This window comes from Sus scrofa, chromosome 4, assembly GCF_054392235.1.
Source record: "Sus scrofa isolate SSC_HxYL_T2T_F1_AM1 chromosome 4, Sscrofa_HxYL_maternal_Yorkshire_Landrace_v2.0, whole genome shotgun sequence".
NCBI lineage: Eukaryota > Metazoa > Chordata > Mammalia > Artiodactyla > Suidae > Sus > Sus scrofa.
In genome coordinates this window covers 12,587,904-12,606,397 of record NC_139386.1, presented here as the reverse complement: position 1 = coordinate 12,606,397, position 18,494 = coordinate 12,587,904, and the positions used below count along the sequence as shown (strand labels likewise).

Here is an 18,494-nt window from a genome sequence, read left to right as displayed (position 1 = left end):
GGGGGTTAATAAAAAATTAGAAAGGTTGGTCTGGAAAGACTTTAAAAATTCTGACATTTATGGTATTGGGACAAGCAAGAAAGATCCAGACTTTGAACCAGAGAAAAACATCCCCCAAAGCCTATATATGGGACCCACACCATGGGATGGGGATTCCACCTGGGGACACAGACAGAAGGATGACTTATTCCACTTCCGTAAAAAAAGGTGACAGTCATGTGGCTTTGGAAGATAGAGAGATAAATAATAGACTATCCTCTTCCTAGAGGAATCTTCATAATTTTGAAAAAGTGAGAAGAATTACATAGCTCAGCATCCTAATGCCACACCCAATATACTCTTTCCATCTCCCATGCTTAGCAGATATTCTTTCATGCAGGGCCTTTCAATTTTTGGGTCCACTGTGGACCATTTCATAAAGGGCAAAGACCTTGTCCTCCATCAGCAGAGCAATAGGAAGAAAAATTACTAAGAGGTTTGGGATAAATGTCCTTGCCATGTCAGTGAATGCTTTCTTCTTTTTTATTAATGTTACAGTGGATTCAATTATTTATACTCAAAACCCATACAGCAGGAGGCCAACCCTGAGATCACCAAATAGACCACAGTTGCAGAACAGTTATTCCTACTTATCCTTCCAGACTCCTATCAGATTTTACCTCTTCCAGGAAGCCTTCCTTGATTCCCTGCTTTATTCAACAGAATGAATCCATCTTACCCTTTGCCTTCAGTGAATCACATTGCGCCACCGTTTCTCTTTGTTTGGGTATAAGTCCAGCCTTGGACCCTGAGCTCACCTCCCAAGGGCATGACTGAGTGTCTCCCTTTGCCACATCCCCAGGATTTATCACTCCGATTAGCCCACATCCATCCAAGAGGCCTAGTCATGGTCTCTTGAATCAAACTGACATGAGTGTGGAAGAGAAACCCAATTCAAAGGTTGTCAGGTCTCACATACCAACCAGCTGAAAGCCTTGACCTGGGCCTCAGCTCAGGTAAACGTGCCTTGGAAAGTCCATCACCCTGAAAATCATTGGCCAATGGAAGGCATCGCCTTATCGAGCCACCAGCCAAAAGGACAGCCAGCTTTCACCTCTCTGAAGTCACCTGCCTGTGTGAAATGAAAGTTTCCACTAATGGCATCGAGAAATCAACTGAGTCATTTTGACCGACATGTAGTTACAATTACCTAAACTTCTCCCACAAAGAGATGAACCATCCTACATGCAGGCTCCTAATTCTCTCAAGGGCGTTTACTCGATTGGCTGTTGACCAGATAAGTCATCCAATTAACCTCCCCGCTGGGCCTCAGCCCAGCTCTCCCATCTCCTCCTGCAGGGGCCTGATTCATGCCCTCTGACACCTGCCAGAGGGGCCCCTGACCTGGTTCCCAGGAAAGGATGGGGCAGTCCCGGGAGAGCAAGACAGAGAGGCAGAGCGGGGGCACAGCCCGAAGGCCGGCGGGGAGGGAGGCTTCCCCAGAAGTCAGACGTAAGCCAGGCTCCGGGCACACACACCGCCTATTTACCTGCGAGCCTGACACTCCGTGTTGCAAGACTTCCTTCACGGGCAGACTGCAGCCTGCAGATTACTAAGCAGCAGCGAGGGTGAGCCTGAGGGGAAGCAACAACCTTCACAAGGAAAGCAGCCCACGCCCAGGTTGCACCTTTTACCCGGGGAACTCGCTCGGGGCCAATTCCTATGCCCGCTGCCAAGAGAGCTGGCCTGACGGTGCGCGGGGAGGCGGGGCTTGCTGGCTGAGCTACTGGAGTTTGGGGACTTGCCTCTCCTCCTTGCTCCATTCTCCCCTGGTCTGCGTTCCTCTGGGGGGGGGCGGTCCTAGGAGGAACCAGGAGGTGTAAGTGGGACCTGGGGGTAGGGGGAGGGTTGTCCCAAAGAAAGCATTACCAAGGGACGATGGCAGTGGACCTTGGCGACAGCCTTGACTGCCCTCTCCCTCAACTACTGTCTTATATCCTCCTCAAAGCTCCAGAGCGAACTCTCTAGAAGGCTCCTCTGAACCTCTCACGCACCCATATATATGTACAACTGGGTCACTCTGCTGTACAGCAGAAATAGACAGAACACTGTAAATCAACTATAATTAAAAAAATTAAAGGAAAAAAGATTCCCTTCAATAGCTCCTTGTTGGCACGCATCAGCGCTTATGAGCAAGATAGACACCGCCTCGCCCGCTTTCAATCTCCCCAGACTTGCCTCCAAGCTCAAAGGTAGCATTAAGGAGCCGTGGGGAGCTGTGACCCCCTTCACCTCCGTTAGCCACACCCTATGGTGTGTGTGGCTGGTCTTTCCCCACACTTACGCAGAGGGCTATGCCCCCACAACCTCACCGTCCACTCAGTTACCTTCTGAAGCCTCTCGAATATACAGAGTTGGGAGCCAACATGCCTAAAATACCTCATCGCATGTGTGGCTCCAAAGTACAAGCCAACTCGCCATTTCCCAAATATACCAGGCTGGCTTTTATCCATCAAATAGCAATATTTCTGGAGCCAGGCACTGGCAGTACCATCAGGAAACACAGCTAGGCCCAGTGTTCTCAAATCCCCAGGAGGGAAGATGAAACTGAACAAGCCACTATGTGCCCAGGCTGTTATCTCTGCCAGGTGCCCTTTCTCCTCTGCTTCCCGGCCAGGTAGCGAACTCCTACTCCTTCTTCAAGACTCAGCCCAAATGCCATTTGCCCTGGGAGGTCATCCTTAGCCATTTCAGGGTGGCATGCCCTCTGGGCTCTCCTCACATCTTGGTCCATTTTGCTGGGTCCCTCCCCAAAGAATGCAACCACTGGAGTTCCCATTATGGCTTAGCTGGTTATGAACCTGACTGGTATCTGCAAGGATGAGGGTTCGGTCCCTGGCCTTGCTTATCAGGTTAAGGATCCAGCATTGCTGCAAGCTGCTCTGTAGGTCACAGACACCGCTTGGGTCTGCATTGCTGTGGCTGTGGTGTGGGCTGGCAGCTGCAGCTCCAATTCAACCCCTAGCCTGGGAATTTCCATATTCCACAGGCGCAGCACTAAAAAGCAGAAGAAAGAGAGAGAGAGAGAAAAGAAGGAAGGAAGGAAGGAAGGAAGGAAGGAAGAGAAAGAAAGAAAGAAAGAAAGAAAGAAAGAAAGAAAGAAAGAAAGAAAGAAAGAAAGAAAGAAAAGAAAAGAAAGAGAGAGAAAGAAAAAGAAAAAAAGAAAGAGAAAGAAAGAAAAAAGAATGAGACCAGGAGTTTCCACCATAGCTCAGTGGAAATGAATCTGAATAGCATCCATGAGGACGCAGGTTCTATCCCTAGCCTCGCTCAGTGGGTTAAGGATCCAGCATTGCTATGAGCTATGGTATAGGTTGCAGTCACGGCTTGGATCCCGCGTCATTGTGGCTGTGGTGTAGGCCAGCAGCTACAGCTCCGATTCGACCCCTAGCCTGGGAATCTCCATATGCTGTGGGTGTGGCCCTAAAAAACCAAAAATATAAAGTAAAAAAGAATGCAACTCCCTTGAAGAGAGGAGTCACAGGAGCTCATTGCTGCATTCTCAGCTATGAGCCAGAAATGGCAGGATGATAAGGCACCATCACCACAGCTCTTTGGATCACCTTCAAAAGAGAGCCCGGTTCCAACCAGCTCACCCCACAAACACACCCCTCTCCAGCTGGCATCCATTGCCCCCTGGACCTCCACAGCAACCAGCCCCTGGTCTCCCTGCTTCCGGTCTTGCTCCCTACATGGCTCCCCACACAGAGGCCAATGGGACCCCTTATGGCATAAATCCCAGCGCCTCGTTCCCAGTTCGAAGTCTTCCATGCTGAGTCTTAGCCCAAGCGCCCATCACTGCCCGGGGGGCCCTACCTGGACGGGGGTAGTTCAGGTACTTCTCATCTGGCTCCCCTCTCTGCACCTCGTGGAAGCCACACTGACCTGCCTCTGACACCCATGCTCACCCTCCGCCGTTGCCCTCCTTCCTAGCCCTGCAGCACAGACACGCGTCCTTGACCCCTTCACGCCTCGCTCCATCCCTTCCCCAGCTCTCTGCAGGCTTCCCTGGCCCTCTCTCTGAAACAGCCTCCCCCATTGCCCTGCATGCCCTCCCGCTGCTTTCATGCCATTTTTCTAGCCCCTCTCATGCCAGCACTGGCCTCATTCGATGCGCATTGACTTGCAAGGCCGTTGCCCACACGTGAGCCCTTCGGGGCCTTGGGTTTGCCCCAGGCCACAAGGCTCTTTGGAAGACGCTCCGGAAGCCCCATTTCCTCCACCTGGGGACAGACACGAGGAGCCTGGGGGTGGGCAAGACCAGCCGCCCCTTCTCCCCCATCCCAGGATGGAGCCCTGATCACGGAGCCCCTGTTTGTGGGCCCTCTCTCGGCGCACCAGCCAGCTCAGGAGGGTGGAGTATAACCCAGATACCATTGCACTTTGGCAGAATCACCCTCCTCAAATCATTTCCTGGCAGAATATGGAGCGACTTGAAAGGTGAGGACTATGCAGATTAACTGGTGTCTACACTGCAGCCAGGGCCATAACCTGGTCCACAGTCTTCCCCTGCTTGACAGCCCTGAGGACACCCCTCACTTTGGTTTCTTTTCTGGAGCTTCCTGGAGCTGACAGGACGTCCCAGATGTGGCCCCTGCCTTTCCACTCCTGCCTCTGCACAGTCAGGAACTTGCCCCCCTCTTACATCTGCACCGGCTTCGTACTGCTTGCTCCCTCGCTGCTAAGAATCGTTTGCAGCTCCCCTGCAACGCCCTGCTCTCTCAAGCCCCGGCACTTCTGCTCAAGCTGGTCCTTCTGCCTGGACCTCCCTTCTCCATCCTTGATGAAGATGCTTCATCTTTCAAGCCTCAATGCAGAGGCACCCCCTCTTTGACATCCCACCTGACACCTCTTCAGAGTTTGCCCTCAGCCAGGCACAAATGCTCTCCTGCGTGCTCTCTGAGGCCAGAATCTATTACAGCACTTTCTTCGCTTTCATAAATGTCACTTTCCTCAATGTTTACTGGGCTTCTTCCCCCACAAGGCTCTGAGCTCCTTAAAGGGCTAAGCCTTCTGCGACAGGGCTCACAACCAGCTAGAATAAAAAAAGTGGAGGAACTACAACTCAGTTCATGTCACTCCCTTACTTCTCAGCCTCCCATGTCTCCCACTGCACTCCCAAAGTTGAAGTCCTTACCTTGACCTAGGAGACCCCAAGAAACAGGCACCCACCCACACCCTGCCCACCCATTAGCTCTCGAACCCTATGTCCCAGGACTTAACCCCTCTTTTGCTCTTCTCCAGCTACCTCAGCCTCCTCACCATTATTTAAACACACAAGGCACATTCCTACCCCAGGCCCTTTGCACCGGCTGTGTCTACTTCCTGGAACACCTCCTGCCCTCAGTACTTTACATGGCTTCTAAACTCACATCCCTAGGAAGCTGCCACTTCCCCAGTGAGACCTTCCCAGACCAGCCCATTTAAAAGCGAAACCCACATCCTGCTTCACTGGAATTGCCTATGCTCTTTCTCCACCTTACTTTTCTCCAGAGAGTTTATCACCATCAAACGTACTATGGATTTTCTTTATCTATTTTGTTTGTTGTCCATCTCCTCCCTCTGGAATATAAGTTTCAAAAGGGCAGGCATTTTTTTCCATTTTGCTCATTACTGTCCACTCAAGGCCTTGAACAGTGCCCGGCGCATCGTAGAAACGATATTTCCTGAATGGATGAAAAATGAGAGGGAGAATGAATGGTATCCCTCGCATTCAGCCTATTTCCTGACACAAGGCAGATAACCAGTGAGTATCTGCTGAATGAATGAAGAGAAGAAAGAAACACCTATATATAACTTTTTAACCAAATGGGGATTACGCTATGGAGGCCACTTCTCACATCTGGCGTCCAACTACTCCTGAGTATGTGCTTAGGATGCAGCCAGGGAGAAAGCCTGGACAGTGAAAGGTGAGACTTTGGACACGTCTCAGACCAGTCCTGGATCTGAGAGGTGGTGTCTGAGAGACTCCAGTCAAGTTAAAGTGACCATTTCTCATGTTTTGCCAGAGACCATCCCAATTTATATACCGGTTGCCCCGGTGTGAGCACCCCATTAGTCTCAGAGTGTGCCAGTTCAGTTTTTTTTTTTTTCTTCGTCTTTTTAGGGCTGCACCCATGGCACATGAAGGTTCCCAGGCTAGGGGTTGAATCAGAGCTGAAGTCGCTGGCCTTACCACAGCCACAGCAATGCTAGATCTGAGTGAATCTGCAACCTACACCACAGCTCCTGGCAACACCGAATCCTTAAACCACTGAGCAAGGCCAGGGATCAAACCTTGTGTCCTCATGGATACTAGTCAGATTTGTTTCTGCTGAGCCATGACAGGAACTGCAATGTGCCCATTTTAACAATAAATTGTGTGGTCCCAGTGCACTAAACCCTTCAAAGCTTGGTAAACTCATCTATAAAAAAGAGAAAACAATGCCTATCTCCAAAGAACTATTACAGGAATCGTATCGGTTATTTCTGCTGTGTAACAAACTACCCTACATTTAGCAGCTTTAAAACAACAAGGATTTTTAACCTCACGCCTTTCCCAAAGATCAGGAAGCTGGGCGTGGCTTAGCAGGATGGTTCTGGCTTGGGGTCCCTCATGACACAGCGGTCAAGTTTTCACTGTGGGCTGCAGTCATCAGAAGGCTTGATTGAGCTGAAAGAGATATTTCCAAGTTCGTGCCTGTGACCACTGGCTGGAGGCTGCAATTCACCACCATGTGGGCTTTCTCCTAGGGCTGCTCACAACGTGGCAGCTAGCTTCCTAGAGAATGAATGATCCAAGAGAGAAAAACAACAAGCAAGATGGAAGCGGCAGAGTCTTTTCATCTCAAAATTGACAAATCATCATCTCTGCCACATAGACCCAAGTGTGTGACTGCTAAGAAGCAGAATCTTTTGGTGGGTGGGGAGTATTTTGGAGGCTGGTGACCATAGGAATTAATTTAAATTCTGCATGTGAACTCTCTGGAACACAGCAGGCATGCAGTAAACATTAGCGGCCTCATAGCAAGATCAGAGGAGCAAATCTTTGCAACCAACAATAAGCACACTGGTAACTTCCCCACAGCTAAAGATGGAAATGCTGTGGGGTTTTTTTATAAACAGATTCAATTTAGTTCAACAAGCATTTATTATATAGCAGTTTAAGCCAAACACATTCACAAATAACTACTGAATTATAGTAGACCTCTAAACTCATTTCCTGACTAGCCAAAAATTGACTGTTTTTAAGGTTCAAGACCTTTTTTTGGAATTCTTAAGCTTCTATAATCTTGGCCATGTCTTTGGCATCTCAACTGTCAGAAGCATTTGATGCTTGGTCCTAAAAAGGAAGACTAACAGAGTTTTCTGGAGTCAAAGCACAAATGTGCTAATTTGCATATTGTTTGAATATATTTAGTGTTGAATGCAAGGCTGCAACTTGAAGTGCAAAAGACTTGAAAAGAAATTAAGAATCCATCCAGCGCTATGATGGACAGAGCCACTGATGCTTAAAACCTTGCAGGTTTTGGAATTCCCATCAGGGCTCAAGGGGTTAAGAACTAACCAGTATCCATGAAGATGTGGGTTCCATCCCTGGCCTCACTCAATGGGTTAAGGATCCAGTGTTGCCATAAGCTGTGGTATAGGTCACAGCTGCACCTCAGATCCAGGGACTATAGCTCCAACTCGACCCCTGGCCTGGGAACTTCCGTGTGCTGTGGGTGAAGTAAAAGAAAAAAAAGAAATGCAGGTTTTGACTGCACTCACAGAACCCATTCCAAATGAGAGCCAAATGGGCTACCCTCTGCATCACCACCCTGATCCAAGCCACCTTATACATAAATTATGGTAATAATTTTCCAATTATTCCCCTGGCTTCTTCTGTTGCCCTCAGCCTAGTCTCCACACACCATCCAAGGTGACACTTTTCAATATGTCAAATCGCATCCTTCCTTTGCTCAGAAACCCCCAAAGCTTTGGTGCCCTGCCCCCTCCCCCTTCACCTGTGCAAACCAAAGGCCATTTGCCTACCTGCGCCTCTTTTTTTTTCTGTGCAGGGAAGTTAAAGTAGCCAAGCAGAGAACAGGAAGAACATGCCAGACAATTAGTGCCCTTGGACTTGGCCTTCAACTGCCAGTGGCTGCCAAAGGTATATCGTGACCACATAGAAGCATCCACAACACCCACCCCCAGAGCTCCCACAGGACGGAACGCTGTTGCTCACAGGGGCAACCAGCTTGATGATGTTCCCTTTTTTTTTTCTTTCCTGTCTCACTTCTCCACTCCTCTTCTGGCGTTCTCTGCAATCACCTTCTACATAAAACACTCAACTCCTTGTCTCAGGATACAAATCTAGGAAAACCTGCACAACAAGTGGCTTGCCTCTCTCTAGTCAGGGTCAAAGTCTCCTCTGTGGCCCATGGGGTCCTTCTGACACTACCCCTGCACCATTCCCCTGCCCCATTCACTGCACTCCAGCCACTCTGGCTTTCTGGCTATTTCTGGAACATTCTAAGCATACCTTCAACTCAGGGCCTTTGTCCTGTTACTCCCTTTTCCTGAAAGATTGCTTTATCTATTTATGTTTTGTGTGTATATGTTTATAGCCACCACCTCCACCACCATCCCTCCAAGCAGAATGTAAACCCAGGGAGGTTTTGTTTTGTCCTCTGTTTTGTTCACTGCACTGTCTCCAGTGGTTAGAATAGTGCTGGCCACACGGAGGATGCTAATAGATGTTTCTTAAATTGTTGAATTCACAATGACGCGAGTGAAACCTGATTACATCCGATGAAAATCCTTGCGAAACACCTGCAGGGCCCTTAGTTGTTAGTATTGGAGACCCTTGCAAGGAACCTTTTACTTCACTATGAATAATCCAGTCCTTTCCCTTCTTATATGATGAGGACCAGAGAGGGACAGCAAATTGCCTAAGATCACACAGCTCCCCAGCAGCAAAGCCACAAGAAAATTCCAGCTCCACCTGTGTTGTGAAGCAAACCAGTCAGGCTAGGTGTAATTTCTTGCAAGCTTTTTGACTTTTCTTTTTCTTTTTATTTTTTTAGGGGGGTGTGGAGGGGCACACCCAGAGAATATGTAAGTTCCTAGGCCAGGGATTGAACCCATAACACAGGATCGCAAGATCACAAAGATGAATTCCCACTGGTCTGAGAGTGGACGCTGCGCTCCCAGCCACTACACTGTCTTGCTCAAAGAGCAGTGGCCGTGATGTCCTCAGAGAGCTTTATAATATCAAAGACTGGTGAAATAGAGAGGACACACTTTGCTTGCCAGCAGGACCAGGCTAAAAGCATTTCCAAACTCTGAGATTAGCTAACCCTTTGAAATCCCTGTAGAGGAAAACTCTGAGCTGCATTAACCATACATTCCAGGGTCTCCCAGTTCTAAAATCTATAATCCAATGTGCAATTATTTAACCCCATCTTCAGCCTAGGTAAGACATTTCCCTTCGGAAAGTAAAGTCAGTGTGTGTGTGTGTGTGTGTGTGTGTGCGCGCGCGCGCGCGCGCGCATGTTGGTCTCTCTGCTTCTTTTCTGTCTCTTTCTCTCTGTCTCTGTCGCTATCACTATCTCTGTCTCTGTCTCTCTCACACACACTCACACACACACTATCTCCTTCTCATCTTAATTCACTGATGTCTCAGCCCAGTGATTCTCAATATGTGGTACGTGGGCCCACAGCATCAGCATCATTTGGGAATTCACTGGCTGTGCACATCTCAGGCCCTACCCCAGACCTGCAGCGTCAGACCCTCCGGCCTGGGTCCCAGGACTCTGTGTTTCAACAAGCCCTTCCAGGGAGTCTTCCAGAGACTGAAGTCTGAGAACCACTGCCTTTGCCTGCAAAAAGCAACCTCTCCATTCTCCCCACCCCCTCCTCCAAATTGAGCTCAAGAATAAATCACGGCTCTTCTTGGCCTTTAAATGTCAAGGATCCTGAGCTCGGAGAACAAGGACTCGGCTGGAAAGGCCAAGCTGAAGCCCTGGTCTGGGAGCGAGCGTCGGAGGCCCCAGCCTTAGCCAAAGCTGCATTTGCAGCCCAGTGAAAAAATCACGGCTTCTCGGAAAGGCGCCTCCCTCTCACTTAGAAAGGCGGTAAAAATTCACATTTGGAAGGGCAATATAAAAACAGACTTGGTAGGGAAGCAGCAGCCTCCAAGTGGAAGGAGCTGGCTTCGGGGAGGGGAGGAGGGGATGAGATGAAGGGACTCCTGGGACCTCGCGGCCTCGCCAAAGTTAGCGCATAAACACTCCCTCTGCTCAGCCCCCGAGATGGCCTCATTCGGGGCCGCTCAGCCACTTCAGTCATATAAAGAGCGATAAAGGAAGACAAGGGCGGAATAACCTCTAAATAAAAGATGAGGTCATTTTGAAGGCACATTAGGATTTTATGTGTATTATGGCTTGTGGGTTTTTTATTCAAACCCAGGGAGGGCCGGCCGCTCAACTGCACGGGGGCTGCCACCCTCATAAAGGGCCAAGGCTGCCCATGCAAGTGGTCCAGGCCTGGGCTCTGGGCCTCCGAGGGCTTGCGAAAGGGTGGGAGGAAAAGGGAGAAGGCCTTTTCTGTCCTCTTAGCCTGTGTTTTATGGCACCAGACGTTGCCACCGCAAGAATAAAAATGAAGCATTCTGAGCTCTGCCCTCTCTTGGGTTTGCGTGTCCCAGAAGCGGAAGGTCACAAAGAAGCCTCCGCAGGACAAAAGGGACGGGCCCTGAAATGACAGGCTGGTTAACGGTGGCCTGGTGCCACTCGCAAGTTCCCCTGGAGGATAAACGGCGATGCTTGACAATTCAGAGAGCGTTGCTTTTGCAGAATCAAAATGTCCAAGAGTCCCAGAAGCCGTGACGAGAACAAGAAACATCTTTCTGCCTTCTCAAAGGGACCAGGAGGATTCCATAGGAAAGTGTGGGAGGGCAAAAGTCCAGGTACTCATGCAGGTTCTCTTATCATTTAGTTTTAGGCCCCCCCAAGACAGCGAGAAGTCTGACTTTCCCAAAGGACAATGGCCCTTAAACTAACCACAGATTTTTTGCTCCCTGTTTATCACATATGAAACCGGGATTGTGTTACAAACCCACGGCTTAACCATGGTTGCCAGGGCCATTATCAAGGCCAAAGGTGTTCCCTGAGCCCTTCCATGTGTCCACCAGAAACTAAGGGCTTTGCAGGCGTATCTTCAGCACCCCACAGAGTAGAACTGTCTCCTCACTCGTCAGATGTAAAAATCAAGGCTTACAGCGGTGCGGCAACTCACCCAAGACAGAACAGAGGAGCTAGGACTCAAATCCAGGTGGTCTTGGCTCCCAGGATTTGCAGCAAAAGGTTTGAGGATATTCAATGTATGTTAATATTAGCAATAGTTAACACTAACAGAATACTTACCAGGAGTTCCTTTGGTGGCTCAGCGGAAATGAACCCAACTAGGAATCATGAGGATGCAGGTTCAGTCCCTGGCCTTGCTCAGTGGGTTAAAGAGCCAATGTGGCTGTGGTGTAGGTCACAGATGCGGCTCAGATCTGGTGTTACTGTGGCAGTGGTGTAGGCCAGCAGCTGCAACTCCAGTTAGACCCCTAGCCTGGGAACTTCTGCATGCTGCCAGTGTGCCCCTAAAAAGACAAAAAAAAAAAAAAAAAAAAAACCACCCAAAACCCACTAACAGAATACTTACCAAGGGCCAAGCATAATTCTCATTTCTGTATGACCTCATTAAATACTTACAACAGTAGGGAATTGAGGCCCAGAGAAGCAAATTAAAGAGTGAAGTTTTCACAACTGGGAAGAGACTCTCCAGGCCACAAACCCCCAGGGAATGTACAGGGAGAGTCACATTGTATCCATCGTCTCTTATGTTAATAATGTGTTTGCAGCACTCACCAGGTACCAGGGCTCCGCGGCCGGTGCTTGGAGGAGGCAGAACCACGCAAGCTGAGCACGGTCTGCTCCCTGCCCGCAAAGGGGCTCCTGGTGTGGGACAGGGAGACGGAGGCCTACAGTCAGCGAATGAAAGGGCAGGGGGAGTTTACATGTGGGTCGTCTGAAAACCTGAGGTCTTCTGTGCACAGTGAGGTCTCTGTCCATCTGGCCTCCGAGCAGGTTTCACTGGATTTGTTCCCATAGATAGGTGCAGACGCAAGCAAGCATCGGAAGTCCCCAGTGTCCACCAGCCTAATGCCCTGAGTCAGCAACAGCAAGACACAGATACTTCCTGAATCCTTTCAAGGACAAGTTAGCCCAGGGTTTTCCAAATCCAGGAAAGGGCATCCAAGTCTCCACCTGCGAGATGCAAGAACTGAACTGGTTTTTTGGGTTTTTTTTTTGTTTGTTTTTTGTTTTTTTTGTCTTTTCGCCTTTTCTAGGGCCACTCATGTGGTATATAGAGGTTCCCAGGCTAGGGGTCTAATCAGAGCTGTAGCCGCCAGCCTGAGCCGCAGCCACCGCAACACCAGATCCGAGCTGTGTCTGTGACCTACACCAAAGCTCATGACAACGCCAGATCCTTAACCCACTGACAAGGCCAGAGGTCAAACCCACAACCTCATGGTTCCTAGTCGGATTCGTTAACCACTGAGCCACGACAGGAACTCCAGAACTGGACTGTTTTGAGATTGCCTTGGCCATTTATTGATTCCTCTATCCCAGCCTGAATTCTTGTCACCCTAGTAGAAAGGGGGCATGGGGAAGGAAGGAGGGAGAGAAAAATAGAACGAGAGAGGAAGAGAAGGAAGGAAGGAAGGAAGGAAGGAAGGAAGGAAGGAAGGAAGGAAGGAAAGAAGGAAGGAAAGAAGGAGGAAGGGAGGAAGGGAGGAAGGAAAGGCAGGCTTGAGTTCCCATCATGGTGCCGTGGGAACGAATCCAACTAGGAACCATGAGGTTGTGGGGTCGATCCCTGACCTCACTCAGTGGGTTAAGGCATTGCTGTGAGCTGTGGTATAGGTCGCAGACATGGCTCGGATCTGATGTTGCTATGGCTGTGGCGTAGGCCGGCAGCTGTAGCTCCGATTAGACACCTCCCAGCCTGGGAACCTCCATATGCTGCTGGTGCGGCCCTAAAAAGCAAAAAAAAAAAAAAAAAGAAAGAAAGAAAGAGGGAGGGGCGGGGGAGGGAGGGAAACGGGGCTGGGGGGGTGAGGGGAGGAGGCAGGCAAGCTACAGGGTCACGGAATTGGGAAGACTGGGGTTTCCTCCTACCCAAGACTTCTACCCCTGAGCTACATGATCTTAGGCAAGTAATTTCACCTCTCTGTACTGCTTGTTATCTGTCCATAGAAAACAGATAATTATCACAGTAATGGGTTAATGCTTGGAAAGCTCTTAGGAGAGGGTTTGCTATCGGGAAAGTACTCCATAAGCCTCACTCGCTGCTCAATTAACAAATATTTGCTAAGGACCAGCTAGGGTTAGGTTGACTGATGTACCTGTGGGCCACAAGAAGCCCCATGCCAGACAGCTTCCAGGGTGCGACAGTGCTGGGACGAGGACCCCTAGCATCTTGGCAGGGGAGGGTCCCGGCATAAAGGGGCCAGGGCTTCCTCAATGGAGATCAGTGGTCCATGAGCTCCAGAGAGCCCAGGATCAAGCCCCAATTCCTTATGTGCCAGCTGTGAAAGCTTGATGACCTAGTTATCTGTTTCTTCATTTATAAATGGAGAGATAAAGACAGTCCTACCTCCTAGGGTGTGTTGCAAAAAGATAATTCATGAAAAACATGTAGCACAGGACACAGAGCAAATGCTCAAGAATGGGAGCTGTCATTATTATATCTGAGCCATCTTTTCCAGCCCAGCTTACATGGCACCTCCTCCAGGAAGCCTCCCAAGCTCTCTCCAGTTAAAAATTCTAACCCTTTCTGTTTTTTCTACCTCTGGCTAGGGGAAATTTTGTCTTTTTATTTGATTTTTATTTATCTTTTCATTTTACCTACCCCACTGGACTAGGGGCTTCTTGAGGGCAAGGACTTGGCTGATTTGTTAAAGTAAGCTTTGACTTCTCTGGCAAGTTTCTGGCAAGTAGCAGATACGCAATAAGGTTTGCTGAAGAAAAGGAAGAAATGAATGAATGGGGGAGGTGGTTAGGTCATTCCTAGGAGAGGTGAGGTCAAGGCAGGTGGGAGCAGGGGTAAGCGTGAAGGAATACAGGAGCAGAGAACATGCTGAGAAAGGCGTGGGGGCAGGTTTTTGTGTTTTGCTTGAACTGACACCCTGGTGCCAGATACGTGTCTAAGGGCTATACGTGTATGAAAGCATTTACCCCTCGCTACAAGCTGGTGAGCTGGTTCCTATTATCACCCTCATTTTGCAGATGAGGACACTGAGAAAGAAAGGGTTGTTTGTCTGTTTGGCCACACTGCCAGCAGGAGAACAGAGATGGGATTTGAACCCAGGTATTTGGGCTGCAGGTAGCCGGTCAGGTTAAGTGTCACAGGAGATAACCACCTGTGAAATGGGCTACTCAATACCCCTGCCCAGGTGCTGGACCCCCCACCCCTCTAGCTCTGGCACCCTCCTTTTCTGGCCCCAGGGGACCTGGTTCTTCTTGTCCCCACACCCTCCTCCCATTGCCAGAGTCAAGAGGCCTCTTCAAAGGTCTCCCCGCAACAAGCCCCATCCAGGGCTCAACACCCAGCAGGGATAGTCCTGCAGGAAAATTAGCAAGTGACAGCTGTCCCAGGCTGGTCAGGGGCGGCCTTGGCACTTTTCACTGGGACATCCAGAAACCTGGAAATGAGGCTCCATGCAGTCCAGACAGAGGATCCTACTCCTTATTGAAGCTCTCCACTCAGCTGAGGCCAAACCTCCCTCTGGGTAGGGCTGAGGGTGGAGGGGCCAGGCAACTGCACAGGGGCCACACCTACCTGGGGACCACGGGAAGGTCTCCTGGGAGAAGTAGCATCACTCCTTCCCCTTGGCCAGACTGTCCCGGTGGATCGCCTGCTGGTGTAAGTACCTTCTATCCACCAAACCAAATCTGTGAGCCACTCTCCAGCCTCTTCCTGCACCCCATTATCCACCCAGGAAGCCCAGGCTCTCAGCAGAGGAAGCTCATTGCCTTGGACCCCACGCTGACCAGCCAGCCAGCAAATGGGCCGTGAAGACCCCCACCAGTCCCGGCCTCTGTTAGACCCTGGGGACCAGCCCCCTGCCCCACCCCCACTCCCACTTCTGATCTAACAGGCATTAAACCAACGTTCACAAATCATTAATTACTGTGTGATGAGTGTTTCGAGACATAAGAGATACCAGGAGAGGGAAGCTGGTAAAGGTATCTGAAAGCCAGGGGCCACCTGGGAATCATGAGCTGCCTGCTGCTGTGTCCTGGGAATGACTGGTTTCCTTGCCTCGGAAGGCTTGCCTGCTGGTGTCAGTGGACACAGTCTCCTGAACACCCCCATGCACCCCAAGTGTTGTGAGAGGCATAAGAGATGTGGCCTCTGCCCTCCAGGGACATGGTCTCGGGTTGCTCATTAACCAATGCGAAGATGGCAAACGAAAGCCAGCAGAGGTTCATGTCTGCTTATCCAGGGCGTTAGTCAATGATCACCCAGTGCTGCTGGAAAGGAGCCAGGATGCTTCATCTCCAGCAACACAGGCGTCCTATGAATGATTGTCCAATAACTGAATAAGCAAATGATTCAGAAGCAAGTGAGGACAGAAGGAAGAACCCGAATCCAACTGGGGAGAAGGATGCCTCGTAGGTACAATGACTGTCTCTCCTGGCTTGCAGGGATGGTCCCGTGCATACCCGCTGTCTCAGTGCAATTCTGAATCACACCCCCCTTCACTCTCAGAAGCATCCCAGGCTCCACGATCCCCTAGATGATCACCCAACTTGGAGCACATTTGGTAAAGAAATGCAGCATTGTGGTTTTTCCGATAGCAACTGTGGATCCAGGTAGACGCCAGGAGAGCTGGGGAGAGAGGTGGGCCAAGGGCGGATCAAGCTGAGGGTCTGGGCTGCGTGTTTGAATCTAATATTCGGCTGTGAGCTTTGAAAAACTCCAAGGAGGATGGCGATGCAGGTAAACCTCGTGGGAAGCAAATCCAAAAGGGAGACATCCAAGAATCAGGCTCTCCGTGGACCATCCACAAGGAAAGCAAATCATAACTTTCTTGAGCTTCAAAGTCATGGTCTTTGAAATGTGACTGGTAGGACCTGTTCCATCTTCTTGCAGAACTGTTGTGAATGTCCATGAGTTACTGCACATGCTTTCTAAACCGTGGTGTGCTAAACCAACACGAGACATTATTAGTCATCATTGGTTAGTTAAATATCATTATTACATCTGAACTATTATTCGCTTACACCAGCCTTTGCAAACACTGCTCTCACCTACTGACGTGCTCTCCTCTGCTGCTCCTGCTGAAGGCATAGACCACACTTGATCATGTTCTCTTTTCTTCTCTGCCAACATCTGACCGTCCTGTCCTCTATTGGTCCCCCACTCCCTCCTTCACCACGGGCGAAGCCTGCTGCTTGGCACCTTCGAGATACCCAATACTTTTTGCTGACAAATAAAAGAAACCCCAGCTCCCATGCCACCTCTGAGAAGCCTGCCTCAACTTCTCCAGGCAGAGCTATTCACCAGGGCCCCTGACAAATTCTAGCTTCTCTCCTGTGTTCCTTCTCAATCTGTGCTCCAGTGTGGGTACCAATTTAGCATCACCTGAATCCTGCTCTTTCAGGGCTAGGTTCTCATCTGTGCCTCTCTCTCCTCCCCATCCATGCCTGACATCCTTTCCAAACAAAGCACTTGGCAATGGTTGTTAAAAGGGTGCATTTGCATGTCTTTAGTTTGGCATGTTTCTGCACATGCCGCATTGGTGGTACCTTCTTCCCTTTCTCCTTCATCTCTTTATCTGCCATCACCCTCTGGATCCCAGCTGGAGCATCACTTCCCCCAAAGCGCCCTGACTGTCCTCTCAGACTTGGAGGAGTCCTATCTTTTAAACCCTCTGAGAGCATCATAGATCTCTGTTCCCAGTGCTCACCTCAGCAGAAACATTGCATTACAGGATTTTTTTTTTTTTTAATGTTTTGCTTCTGAACGGAACTGTAAGCCAGGGTGGAACCAGAGACCAGAGCCCTTGTCTGCTTTGTGCACTGTCATATTTCCAAAACTAACACAGTGCCTAGAGGGGACTATAGTGGTCAAATAAATGAATCAAGGTGGTGGGAGCATCTTCTAGTGGAAATGTCCAGGAGACCCTTGGACGACCAAGAGTGGGCATTCTGCCAGCTCCACTAAAATCATCTTTTTGCCCATCTCTTATCAGGTCCTCCAATGGGTCTGGCCCTGAGGTTATACGAGAAATATGATGCACTGCTTTTAAATCAGAATTTTAGGAGTTCCTGGTGTGGTTCAGCGGTGATGAACCTGCCTAGAATCCATGAAGATGCGGGGCCCATCCCTGGCCCCCCAGTCAGTGAGTTAAGGATCTGAGTTGCCATGAGCTGTGGTGTAGGTCACAGATGTGGCTCGGATCCCGCGTTGCTGTGGCTCTGGCGTAGGCTGGTGGCTACAGCTCCGATTCGACCCCAAGCCTGGGAATCGCCATATGCCGCAGGAGCAGCCCAAGAAATGGCAAAAAGACAAAAAAAAACTATGAAGAAAGGAGTATATCTGAGAATGCATGAAAGGGCCTTCATAAAATTCTAGGAAATATTATTTTATGATGACTTTTACTTGTTTTGTCCTCGTTTTTGTTTCTTGTACGTGTGCAAGGATGCAGAAGGGAGAAAGCAAAGGGATCTGATGATATTTTCCTGCTTTCTCCTAAAATGGTGTTCTGGCTCCGTTTTGACATCCAGAAGCAGAACGGGCCGGGTTCCCACCTAGGCAGGGCCCTGGGCCAATCACTTCTCTTTGGGCCTGAGTTTCCTCACCTACAAAAGGTGGATAAATAATACTTACCTCATTGGGAGTTTGGAGATTTAATTAACACTTGGGAAGCACTTTGAGATTACAGATGAAAGCGCCTATTTAAGGAACTGTTATGTCCGCGCCTAAGAGTAGTTGGTCTCTGAGGAAATGCAATCAGAACGAGGAATGCAGAAGCCATAGTGGGCCCTTCACTGACCCCTAAAGCCGGCATGCATGCCACCAGGTCCCTGTCCATGCTGTTTCCCTGCTTGCCATTTTCTCCCTCTCCTGCACATATGTCAGCCCTCCAGGAAGCATGCAGGTCCCATCTGCTCTGCAGTCTTTCCCTCATTCACTCATTCATTCATTCATTCATTCATTCATTCAACAAGCCTTTGCTGAGTGCCAACTGTATCCCAGACTCTGTCCAAAGCATGGGGAATACTGTAAGCTAAATATTCTTGTCCTCATTTAAAAGAAGTGAAGACTGAGGCTCAGACAAGTTACATAAATCATTCCAGATCACATGGCGAGTTAGTGACTGAATCAGGATCAAACTCCCATTTCCAGGAGTTCCTGTTGGGGCACAGCGG

At 49.6% G+C, this 18,494-nt stretch overlaps 1 protein-coding gene across 1 annotated transcript in view; it reads right to left on the bottom strand.

Annotated features, from left to right (window-relative positions):
* LOC110260224 (uncharacterized) overlaps nt 1-15,053 on the bottom strand; it is a 173,714-nt gene extending 158,661 nt beyond the window's left edge. Inside the window, exons 1-2 of the mRNA XM_085021672.1 lie at nt 14,896-15,053; nt 11,919-12,317 (exon numbers count right to left, since the gene is read on the bottom strand). Coding sequence (XP_084877798.1) covers nt 11,919-12,122 — 204 coding nt within the window. The 5' untranslated portion in view covers nt 12,123-12,317; nt 14,896-15,053. The remainder of the gene's footprint in view (nt 1-11,918; nt 12,318-14,895) is intronic.
* Nucleotides 15,054-18,494: the final 3,441 nt, after the last annotated feature.